Source organism: Oryza brachyantha, chromosome 1 (assembly GCF_000231095.2).
Source record: "Oryza brachyantha chromosome 1, ObraRS2, whole genome shotgun sequence".
Lineage (NCBI taxonomy): Eukaryota > Viridiplantae > Streptophyta > Magnoliopsida > Poales > Poaceae > Oryza > Oryza brachyantha.
Window position 1 is genome coordinate 861,860 of NC_023163.2, and position 12,696 is coordinate 874,555.

The 12,696-nt window shown below is 38.8% G+C and overlaps 1 protein-coding gene across 5 annotated transcripts; it reads right to left on the reverse strand.

Annotated features, from left to right (window-relative positions):
* Window positions 1–3,336: 3,336 nt before the first annotated feature.
* Window positions 3,337–8,348, reverse strand: LOC102722913. Of its 5 annotated transcripts, XM_040529528.1 has the most exons (11): window positions 8,019–8,092; window positions 7,675–7,849; window positions 7,372–7,415; window positions 6,694–6,890; window positions 5,950–6,122; window positions 5,555–5,839; window positions 5,149–5,207; window positions 5,003–5,039; window positions 4,842–4,913; window positions 4,193–4,496; window positions 3,337–4,012 (listed from the first exon to the last, which is right to left on the reverse strand). In XM_040529528.1, exons 2-11 carry the CDS (start codon window positions 7,725–7,727, stop codon window positions 3,644–3,646), a joined length of 1,593 nt encoding a protein of 530 aa, XP_040385462.1. In that variant the 5' UTR covers window positions 7,728–7,849; window positions 8,019–8,092; the 3' UTR covers window positions 3,337–3,643. The 5 variants fall into 5 exon arrangements, with proteins under 5 accessions (XP_040385462.1, XP_040385464.1, XP_006645447.1 ...); XM_040529530.1 differs by lacking the exons at window positions 7,372–7,415; window positions 7,675–7,849 and having other exon boundaries at window positions 4,193–4,231; window positions 4,361–4,496; window positions 8,019–8,348; XM_006645384.3 differs by lacking the exon at window positions 8,019–8,092 and having other exon boundaries at window positions 7,675–8,009.
* Window positions 8,349–12,696: the final 4,348 nt, after the last annotated feature.

The window sequence follows — 12,696 nt, forward strand, 5'->3', positions numbered from 1 at the left end:
TCATACTAACCTATTTTACAATTTTTCTCTCTTCTTCTTCCTTGAAATATCTATAAAAATAGCCATTCGTCTTTAGTGAAAAAGTAACACAGCCGTGGTGTCACTGGTGTGAGCGCAGTTCAGACTGAAGCCAGTGAAGCCCTATATTTGATTCCCGGCCTTTTTTTCCTCTTCTTCTTCCTTGAGTACTTTGCATGCGTATGGCTGTATTGCTGTTGAGCTACACACACCGACATGCACAACATGATGAATAGCAGTATATATTGCAGTAAAGTATGGTTAGTCAGCCTCCTTTGATCGAAGCCTGAAGATTAGGTGCTCCCTTTTAAGCCTGCAGGCTTATCATTACGCTGCAACCTCATCATGTACTAGCATCAGTATTTCTTTCAAAAGCACAAGATTTTGGGTGATGTGCACAGCAAAAAAGGCTGTACAAGTTGCATTTAGTGTCCATTCTTTGAGACAGACCTATGCAGAATTATTCACTTCCTGTTTAAATCTTCAGGCTTGAGGGCAGGGGCGGATCCAAATTATCAAATTAGGGGGCTAATTGCTTTCTTCCTCCTTTAGCCCCCTACTATTCATATTTTCTCTATTTTTCTTTCATTCATTCTTCGTATTTTCTACGGGGATCCCGCGGGTAGGGGGGCTTGAGTCTCTCAGCACCCACGCTGGATCTGCTCCTGCTTCAGGTACTGCACAGTTGCAGTTACGACTCTGAATTACTTTGCTATTGTCAGTCCCTGATTATGATTAGCAGCATTGCAGATTTAAGGAACGGCAGTGTATACCATCCTATATCCCGAAATGGAGTGAAAGATCATCCTGGCACAAGAAAATACAGATGAAAAACGTAAGCCTGCACTGCAGATTTCAGGCATGCGTCAGACGTCATGGGCTAACAGTGCATACGCATCATAATGCAGGAGGTAGATATAAATATAAAAAATTCTATAATTTAATTTTTTATCAAAATATAATCAGTTCTATCACTTAACTTTCAAAATTATTCATACTTTATCCTCACCCACCCTCTCACTCCATCGATTTCATTATTTATTAAAAGACAACGTAGTATTTCCTTCTCAATTTATCTCCTACTAAATAACTTAGAAATGACTATATTTCGACACCGATGCAGTGTTCTGTATCGACAGTAGCAATATCAGGCTTGTGCTGGTAATGGGAGACATACGGTATATGGAAGCGAACGCCAAAATACATTACATCCTATATGTATTCACATGCATATACATGATGACTACGTACGTACACAGCTTGCTGGATGATCCATTCATCCATCCAGCAGCTGGCCTGCGAAGGATTGCATCGATCGATTGTTCTTCTCTTGCATTTGCATGGATCGGAGAAGAAGCAATGAGAGATCAGATCAGAATGCACTGCAGCAGTCACACTGGTGTCTGTCTGCCACATGATCTGAACATCTGGACAGGGATTCAATCCAATCAAACCCACGAATGTCTCCAAAGGAAGAGGCTTGAGGCCCCATGATGGATGGATGCAGGTCAAACCCTGCATTATTAGCACTTCTCTATCTATTTCAATATATAATTGTTTTTAAAATAGTGTTAAGTCAAACATTTTAAAAATTTTCTATTAATTAAAAAAATCAAAAAGATCAAGAACTTAAGAATGATGTTACTAGTTTTATCACTAAACAAACTATCATAATATATAACTCTTTATACTTAAGATAACATATTTTTATAAATATTGCTAATCAGATTAACATCTCGAAGACTATGTAAGGATCTAAAATGTGGTTATATTTTGAAAAGGAGAGAGTATATCTGAAGATCTCATATTCTTTTAGTTTTGTTTGTTACTTGAGGTCAATGTACAGTGTCATTTTGCTGCAATTGGCTTGGCAAGCTAGCCTTGTGGAGCATCGAGTTTATCTGATTTTACAAGGGTCAACGATGACTCGTAGGTCATACTCCTGAAATTCCATGTACTCCACCACAAAGACTGAAGGCTCTTTCTGAGCAATCCATTTAATCATTTACAGTAGGTGCCGACACCTCCGACGAGCCACTGCCGCGTCGATGAACTTATTGATGATTCCTGCAGTTAATCATTTAAAGTAGTACAATGAGATTAGCTGAGGATTTCTCGGGAGCCATTTGGATTTGACAGTCTTCAACCTAAACCTTTGTGTTCTATCTAACCCCAGGAGTAATTAGCTGTTTCCAGATCACACTGGCATTGATCGCAACCTGAAAACAAATTTGTGCCGATCGAAACATTGAAGTTAGAACATTGCATCTCACATTGGCACAACTGCACAGTAGTAACTGAATCATGAATTCATGGTCATAAGCCAGAACGGTTGCTTGTAATTACTGTACAAGAATCGCATTGTCATAGTGGATGTTCACGAGCTATGGTGAACTTTAATGATTTTTTTGGGGAAAAATTAGTCAACTTTAACCATGCAAAATCTCTCAAACCTGCTAACACGGAAGTGTGCACTGTGTAGTGTTGATGAATGTCAGTTTAGAGCAGAATAAACAGGGTCATCATGGTTTCCCAGCAAGTGAGCAAACATCAACCAAGTGCGTTCTTCAAGCCAAAGTGGTTAACCTGCCAACGCAACTAGCAAGAATCCAAATTATGAGCTGCTGAATCTTTTTTACTGATGCAATGATGCAAAATTCCAACAACTTCTGAAACTTGAAATCTTGCAACACACGTGAGTGAAACTTCTTAGCCATGGTGCTCATCAGATCATGTAAATACTTTTTCACAGCTAGAGGTGCGGTGAAAATGCTAGTAAAGGGTTTTTTTTAGCTTGGAGCTGAAGTGAATTGGAGCGTTTTTCCTTTTGTCTCATCTTTTCTGAATAAGCTTTTCTGGAGAACCTTTCTATAGATTTGCTATCTGTATCCTAAAGAAAGGGCAGGAGCAAGATAGTCACAAATGGAATGATTATGTGTCAGGCTAAAGTAATGTTCCCCACTGAAAATTTATTTACTACTAGTTACTTTTGACATTGAGCAGCCAGGAAGACCGGAGAGAACCCAAGATCCGAAACAATTCAGGAAAAAGGAAAATGCAATGTACTCCAGTCTTCACTCCCCACCAAAAGTGCATGTAACCACATAGCCCTCCGTCTTTTTTGGCTTGTAATTCTACTTATAATCCAAAATTTAAATTTCAAACTTAAATTTAGAGTTTTTCCTTGTACTTTATTATTCAGAGCCTTTGCTTTTAGATAGCTAAAAACACGTATATGAAAGTTTTAATCATAAATTATTTTTAATCGTTAATAAGCAGCTTTACTTATACCTATAAAAAACAAAAATATGAGCCACATATGGAACATGTCCAGCTGAACAATGATGGAGGATACAGAACATTGCTCTTCATATCATAGTGGGGCTTTGCCCCAAATTTTGTTAGCCATTAGCATTTACAATTATTCCCTGAAACATACCATGTATAAGTCATGGAAGGAAGGAATCATCCACCTAGCTCTCCCCTGCAAAATGGGGGCTTTGCCCCCAGTGCTTTCGCCTTCTTCCTTTTCCTAACTATTACAGGCAATTGCTATACTAGTTTGAATGACCATAGAACTGAGCTAGTTTGGACAAGCATGGAGTAAACACTCATCCACCTACTATCATGGAGAGCAGTCTACTGGTGTGATCCTTGACCCTGATGGCAGCTCGGACTCCTCCTCCCTTTGGGGGCGGTCCGCAAAAAGCATCAAGAGGAGGCCAAGTACGAAGCCAGAGGCAATGAGAGCCAGGCCTGCTGAGACCAAGCTGAGGTCGCGCCACAGAGGAGGGCAGTACTGCGAAGCGATGGAGTTGAATGTGTCGCGGACGAACTTGCAGTCCTGGAGGTTGAGCATGAGAGGGGCATAATGGTACAGAGCGTAGCTCACATTGGCAGCTAACACAAGCTGGCTGTATATCTCCGGAGTTATGGTTCTGGGGCCAGAGCACAAGTCTGCGTCAGGAACCATGCATGTATAGTTCAGCCATGCCTGAAAAAGAAGAGATTGTTTAGTTGTCAGATAAAACTTCCACAAATAACCCTATCTAGTAAGATAGAATTTGAAAAGTAATGCAGATAATCCAGATCAATAAGAATCATCAAATATAAAAAAAACTTAATTGAAACTGGCAAAATATGAAATTAGTAACAAAACAATGCTGAAACTTACCGTGGTTGCATTATCAAAGGTGACCTCCCTAGACTTGCACTGCCGATCAGTCAGGTTTGCATCGTAAGGAGAACACAGGTAAGGCATGAACTGTGTAGGATGTTTATGATGTGGTCTTCGATTTGAAAGAGCAGATATAGCTTTATTAACTAACCGTACAAGAATTACCACAACATGTTTACTCTGGTACAAGGTTTGATTGGTTGTGCTTTCATCTACACATGGAAGAATGTTGCTGAGAGTTGTCTCTGCTTGAGGATGCTGTGCCCATTCATCCATTGCTCCACAAGTATCCTTTGCAACACTGTTGCAGAGATTATAATGCCGTTAATACCAAATAGTGGGGTGCATCCTCATATAAAAAATATTTGCTAGCAATTTTTGAGAGGAATACAATCAAGGCGAGTTCATAGCATATGAACATGAGCCACACATCAACTGATAATCAAACACTTCATAGTTTAGTCCTACAAATATATTTGTAGCTCTTATACTTTTCATTAATGAAAGTAGGGGTCTGCCTCCTATTTCGGAAAAAAAAAGGAGATATTTCGATTTGCTTTCATGGTTGCATAATACGGAAAAAAGAATTCTAGCCCTTCCTAGAATTATTTTGCAGGATATGTAGGCCACAGTAACATAATAATACCTGTTTAATATCAGAAAAACCCCTAGAAGAACGAAGAGAGCTGCCACTACACTCCAGCATAAAGTAACAAATCTGAAACATTCAAACAGAAAGTTGTCAAAATTACTACACTACATGCCTGCTCATAGACACAATACTTGGTAAATGGTCACAAAGCTTACACATAAACTGTACATCTTGGTCCATATAGCTCCAGAACTGCAAATGGGAGGAATAGCGTTGTTGAATAGTGACTATTAGCACACTTGAGAAAACAAAACCAACAAAAAAAAGGCCACCCAATTGACTAACAGAGTGGACTTCTTACCATATCCCAGGAATGCAAGAGCAGGAATCAACACCGCTACGCAAATCAAGCCAACAGACCTGTAATAAAATAGGACTTAAGATTTTCAGTTGAATGCATACCATTACTAATAATGTGCCAACATAAAAGAATGTATCACCATGATAGCCATTTTTAATTGTGATTACACTTCTTCTCAGCACAGTGCAGTCATTTTGAAGAAAAAGTCTAGGCCCACTGGTAAATAAACTTTACTTTTTTTTTAGATAAAGGGTAGAACCCAGCCTCTGCAGTATGCACCAGCAAGGATGCACACGGCCAAGGTAAATACACTTTATAGTCACATGTGCTATTATTCAGTCAGTGATTTGCAAGATCAAGAAAACTATAAGGGATATAAACAATGCATAGCAGTTTTGAAACATACACATTATGGAGAACTTTTCTGATCCTTCTGTAGTTTTCTGATGTCTTTTCAGATATAGTATCAGCTGCTTTATTTAAGTCAACTTTCAAGTTGTCAATCTGGCCTTGAACATCTGAAGGAAGATAGAGTGCTGCCACACTGATTGTCTTTGCAAGTGACAAGTAATCGGTGACATTCCTTAGTGTCTGAATAGTGAAATCAGATTGGTTCACAACAAAATCAACAGTGCCCGTAGCTTGTTTACCGAATTTACTCTGCCCATACAAAAGGACAACAGATCCAGCTCTGATAGAAAATGTAACATTGGTAGATATTAGAAACAATAGTTAATTATATTAGATATACACACTGGCCGTGTAATAGAAAACATATTTATAAGAGAGTTAGTGCATTACGTTAAGGCAAGTGTGAAGACCACAAGCAACACAAGGTGCAGTATATCTGCATGAGAATCCTTTTCTTTGCCTATTCTTGATTTACAAAAGCAGTGTACAGCTACAGCAATCCCAAATGAGATAAACCACACAGCAGCAAGAACAAATCCAGCAACTCCTGTGAATGAAACAGACTGAAACAAACTTGGTTCAGTTAACATATAGGTGGAACATGGTCATTAACCAGAATGAAGAAAGAAAAAAAACAGTTCAATCGTAATTAAACTGCAAATTTCTGGATTTCTGACATGGAAAATTTGTGGATTTCACAAATACCTAAGACCAAATAAAAGAATTACAAGGAATTCTATCCATTAATAGACTAAATTCTATAAGTTTTCCTGTAATTGGTTACTGTATTAGGACATCTGGGCAAACCCTTGCTGTCAAGTGGAATAGCCGACTAAAGGAGGACCCAATAAAAGTCATCTACACCATACAATGTTCCTGTTAGGGGAAAAGAAAAATCAAGCTTTTCCATCACAATGGTGATTTCGTTTTATCTCTGATAATCTAGATTCATCAAAACAAAGCATTCGTTACGCACCAGACTGAATTTGTAGTTCGTATACAGCCTGTACTGATCTACACTATCTTATTCCAACAACCAACATAAAACAACTGTCTACTAGCATATCATGACATCTCTAATAAACTAGAGATTAAGACTATTGAGACTTTTAGTGTATTGATAGCAATGCATACCGCCCAATAGTGCTTGTTAGTGATGTTCCACCCTCCTCCATACATCCTAAGGTGATCAAGAACATCTGGCCGCCGCGTCCTCTCCTCTGCCAGAACCAGCGGATACTTCGCAACTGGACCCATAGCTGCTGGCCCTGCCGCCGAGGCCGGCATCCCTTTCAGAAGCCCCTTCGCCCATGGTCCCAAGTTATTCACTTCTGTTGTAGCAGCAGTTCACACAAAAGGAGAACAGCCACCTTTTAGTACCAGTCCAGTATTTAACGACAACAACCATCAAAGTTCCGCTGATATATTTAACGACAACAACCATCACAGTTCCGCTGATATATTTAACAACAACAACAACCATAAAAGTTCCGCTTGCTTGTACAGGGCTAAAAGCAAATGGGAATTGCCACTTGGTTGTAGCCTTGTACGATAAGTAAAGCATCGAACCTCACATTTCCAAGCATAAATTACGAATATTTAGATTCTGCTCCGTAGGAACCAGTGAACAAAAGAGCATCCTTTGCACAGAAACAAGAAAAATTCAGTTCTACTACTCCCATAAGAAAGAAATGCTTCGTGTGAACGTGGTTACTTCACGTCAGGCAGACCGAATAGATCGTCCTAGCAGTCGCAGATCAGAGCACCGACACGATTAATAAATACTAGTACTAAGTACACCAATAAACCAACCAGTGTTGACTTGTTCCAAACGAGATGGAGTGCTTCTTTTTTCCCTACATGGGAAACGAATCACCAAAATTAGAACCCCTAAAACTACGGGGTTTAAAAAATCAACTAGCAACAAGCAGTAGAGGAGATCTACCCAATAATAAACGCAGTAAAAGAGAAGCAATCTGGCCCGCATGAAACAGCAATCACCGGCGGATCATCCGGAACAACACAACACCCTCTCTTTATCCCAGAAATCGAGCAAAACAAAAGCAGGAATTCCCCGCAAAAGAAAAAGAAGAAGAAGCAGGAATAGCCGGATACCTTTTGGTTTGATTCTTCCCGCGAACGTAAAAAAAGAAGAAGTGCATCTCCATCGAAATCGAGATGAGATCACTCGACGCTGATGGTTGTGCCCGCGGCGACGAGAAAAAAATAATTTATGAATAAAAACGCAACTGCTGTACTAGATAGGATAAACGTAGCACCGGCGCCGCTCCTGAACAGCACGGTGGAATGAAAATCCACCAAAAGCAGAGCTCGAATCAGTACGAAAACGGATTGAAACGGATGAACTCGACCAACTTATCCGATCCCTTCCGCTCACTCTACAGTACCAATCGATCAGGTAAAAAAACAAAAACCCCTCAAAGGCCCTAGTTCCCTACCTGGCACGCTGTCGATCCCCTTGGCGGCGGCGCCGCCGAGGTCGGCGAGCGTGTCCCCCGACGACGCAGCGGCACCGCCCACCGCAGCCGCCGCCGCGAACAGCGCAGCAGCAACCACGGCGGCGGCCCTTCCTCCCATCTCGGCACCCGCCTGAACCAATCACCGCATCCAAGCCAGACCACGCACCGCCGCTGCGCAACGGCGGGAGTGGAAGGCGACACCCTCCACCTCCACCTCCACTGGACTAGGCGTCTCCGTCTCCGTCTCCGTGTCCCATCTCTCTCCCTGTCTCGGGTTAGTTATTAGTACCGACCGCCGCGCGACGGTGGCGGCCGCAACGGCGTGTGCGCTTCCCCCCGGGTGCGCGTAGCATTTCATATCGGGACCCCCACACGCACACACTGGTGCGGCCGACGTGGCAGGACGCGTCAAAAAGTGGCTGTGACACGTGGTGCGTGGGTCCCACCGTCAGGGACATGGGGCCGTGCTGTCTCGGGTGCGCGTAGCCGGGGACGGTGGGACCCACGGCGCATCCGGATCTGTTGCGGCGTGGGACCTGTGCTGTGTTGCGCTCCTCTCCTCGCACCACTCGTTCCTATATGAAGGGCCAACGTTTTCTCGTTTAATTACGCGTGGTGCCACCGGGTAATTCGTCAGGAAGGTTGCACGATGGGCAGGGGTATTTTCGGGAACTCGGACACGTGGAATGGAACGGGTGGCCCCACCTGCACGTGTCTTTCTGCATACTCCGGCCTTTACTGTTGCTATGCTTCGTGCTGTGTCCGTGGTAAGATTTCACTGTTCGTTTTATTTAATATATTTATATTTATAAAAAAGCTTTTAAAAATAGCTATACATAATAATATTTATGTTTTATCATCTAACAACAATAAAAATATTAATTATAATTTTTTAAATAAAACGAACAATCAAACTCTAAGTATAAACAATGTAAAATGCAAAAATACGTTTACTACGGACGCTGGAAGTATTGGTTGAAAACCGTTGTAAGATTATAAATTTTTGATGTTTCAATAGAGAACTAAAAGTAGATTTTTAAATTTGAAACAATATAAAATAATCAAAAGTAACATATGGCTCGAAAGGTTACAACTCGATCGAAAAGGTGAACCCACCCGAATTGGGGTTGGATAATGGTCGCCACTAGTCTACCACTATCAAACTAATTATCAGTGATCGTTGCTTTGGTTTAGTGCAGTGCAGGCGAAGAAAGGTGCCGGTAATTATGCATTCTAATTTGCTTGTTGATTATACTAATAACTAGCACCATACTACTTTTAATTTGTTAGTGGTGACGGGCACATGCACACGGCCGGTATGAGCAAAGAGGGATGGGCGAAAAGCACAGATTAATCTCTCTTGGACTCCTACAACCAAAACATGCACACGTATGCTGCCTTTTTTTATGGATGGGTCGTGTTGCTATGTAATGTATCTTTTTGAGAAAGTTTGTGGTTTTGCTTTGGTTGATTGCGTGGTTAGTGGAGGCCGAAAGAGATCCGGCCGGTCATCCGGTCTACTGCCGGCTGCCGACTACCACCACCACACTCCCTTGCTATTACCGCTCATCCGTATTTTAATAAATAATACTATTAATTTTTTAACATATCTTTAACTATTTATTTTTAATTTTTTATATAATTTTATAAAGAATAATTTAGATTTTGAATATATTTAATGCTAATTCATAACAAAATAAATTATAATTATAATTAAATTTATATCAAATAATCAATGGTAATATCTATTAAAATATGTACCGAGTAGTAGTGTAATGCAACAAAATCAGTCTTCTGAATAACGTACTCCTGGTTACGTGCATGTGTTTGGTCCCTGCAAATGCAAATAAATGCATAATAATACTGTTTGCAACGTGTCATTGTCTTAATGTTTCATCTCCCGTTCCTTCCAGATGCATACTGCTGTATTCGGTCTAGTTTTGGTCTGATAATTCTTCTCGTCTTGACATCGGCATAGTCTTCTCAATTGTATTTAACCATACTTTTTTATTAAGATATATATATATATATATATATGTTTTTTTTATTAAAGTACACTTTATACCTCATATAAATGTTGCCATAATAATTCAAACTGAATATTATAAAATTTGTTAATGTTTAGAGTTTTGAAAATTTAACCACATAATATTTAAATCGATAATAATTATGGAACCACAGTCAATCGATGCAAGTACCCCTCTATACTAGGGCTCTCATAAAATATAATTATTTTAAAGTTGGTAAGCACTACTCATCCATGAGTTAACTACGCTCAATATCAAATCTCAGCTTAGCTAAGCTGCTTTCAATTTTCAAAGATGAAGCTAGAAACCACAAAAGGTTCATTTGGGCCAATTAGGCCGTAGATTAAATGAAGCCCAAGGCCTAATGCAGCAGTGGGCCCATTAATCTCCATGCCGCCGGCCTAATATGTCCAAGGCCCAGTTAATTAGTTTAGTCCCTGTGATCATCCGGTCCAGGAAGCCCAGCATCAATGGGCCAAAGCCCACAACATTTAAGAAATCCATCACAGCCCATCCCAATGCAGATTTCTTCAAGCTCACAGAGTCACAGGCTGCAGTCGTACATGGGCCTACGCATAGCTGCTTGAGTACTTCGTCTATTTCAAAATATAAGAAGTATTTGATCTATTTAGGATAAAAGTTTGATGAAAGATTACTCCATTAATATAACAATCTGATAAAAAAATAATCTTAAAAAACTATTGAAATGCGAATCTAATGCAATATCGGATTTTTTCCCTATATTTTGAAATACAAAGAGTATTTAGAGTGCTATTATTATTATCAGGCTTAATTCAGAGCATGCATATGCATATTATTAGTGTTAGAGTGATGTAAAAGGATTTGAAGTCCATAATTTATCTGACGATCGATTGATGGCAACACTGCAGATTAAGCTCCATATATGCACATAATCACATCAAACACGACATCAGCTGGACAGCGGTAGATGCAGTACATAATGCATTACGGTCACGGCACGCTGGATAGCGAGGTCGATCGACGACTACTGCTGGAAGTAATTTATTCATTTTACCGTATAACACCGTTAATTCTTTATCATATGTTTAATTCCTCGTTTTATTTATATTTTTTTAAGATATAAGAAAATATATGTTATACTTAAAATATATTGAGTAATAACAAAAAAATATGATATTTGTCTAGATTTTCTCTAAAACAAGATAAACATTCAACAGTATATTTAAAAGTTATCACCATTATCTATTAAAATTCAGATACATTAGTTCACATAGGGCCATCAAGCCATCAGCACTCACATAGAGCCATCAAGCCATCGTTTTCTGATAGCTTGGAGGTAGTAGCTAGCTAGTGAATTAGTATGCATATGCAGACTTGCAGAGACACACGAGTAATAAATTATACGGATGGATCAGTTGTACTTGCTTTTTAAAATATACTAATTATTTATAAAATTTAAATTTATATTATAATTTAAGTATTTTTATGTTAATTTATGATTTCAATCGTTCCAATGATTTTGGAGCCAATAAAATGTTTAGAAAAAATATAATTAATTTAAAATTTAAAAATTAATTAATAAAGTAACTAAAAGAGATTCTTTTGACGTACTATTTTGTAATGGAGAGGTAGAAGCAGTACATTTTATTATTTAGTTTGTCACAGCAATCACCGGTTCGACTACAGATATCCATGGATTAATGGTTAATTAGCTGTAGCATTTTATTTACAAATCAGTTAATTACTTCTTTCGTTCCGAAATAAATTTATTTTTTTTATTTTTACTGTTCATCTTATTTAATTTTTAATGATTAATATTTTTATTGTTATTAAATGATAAAATATGAATAGTAACTTTTAAGTTTTTTCTATAAAAATTTTAAATAAGACAAATAGTTACGTAAACTTAAAAAATAAAAGTTGTTGGGACGAAGGTAGTGCGTTACCTGCTCCAGTCAATTATATTACCTCCTGGGCGTATCGTCTGCACCCTATTTAATATTTTACATATAGCTAAAATCAATTATAAATAAATTTTTCGATATCCATCGCCTCCGAGCCATGCAAGAGTACCGTGCACGTCGATTCCGTCTCGAGACGATGGGTCGGCCTTCTCCTAGCTAAAGGCAGGATGTTTCTTGCAAAGTTGCCGTCTTCTCATGGCATTCTACGTGCCCTAGATGCGATGGCTTGGTTTATTAAGAGAAAACGACGAATGACGTGTTTGTCAATAAAAAATATTTTATAAAAAGTTTAAATATATGTTTTTATGATATAAAAAAAAGTCTTATAGGCTGACAAATAAACAACGATAAAAATCCTAAAAACTGCTTTAAATCTAAGATTAAAAATTTAAGATTTGATTTATAAATATAAACTTAAAATCTGCAATATTTTTACTACTCCAGCTTGATGCTAATGCAGTAATTAATGTGTGCTCACGCGATGGGATGCTCGCATTTCATGGGCTGCGTGATGTATGCTCCGAGCTAGGCTAGGACGTACGTACAATTGCCATACAGTACATATGTAGTGGATAGTATACTCCTGTCGCTGTTTTAGAATGTAATTTTTTTATTATCTATATTCATATGAATACCAGTGAATATATATATATATTTCTTAATATTTAAGTTTTGATACTATTT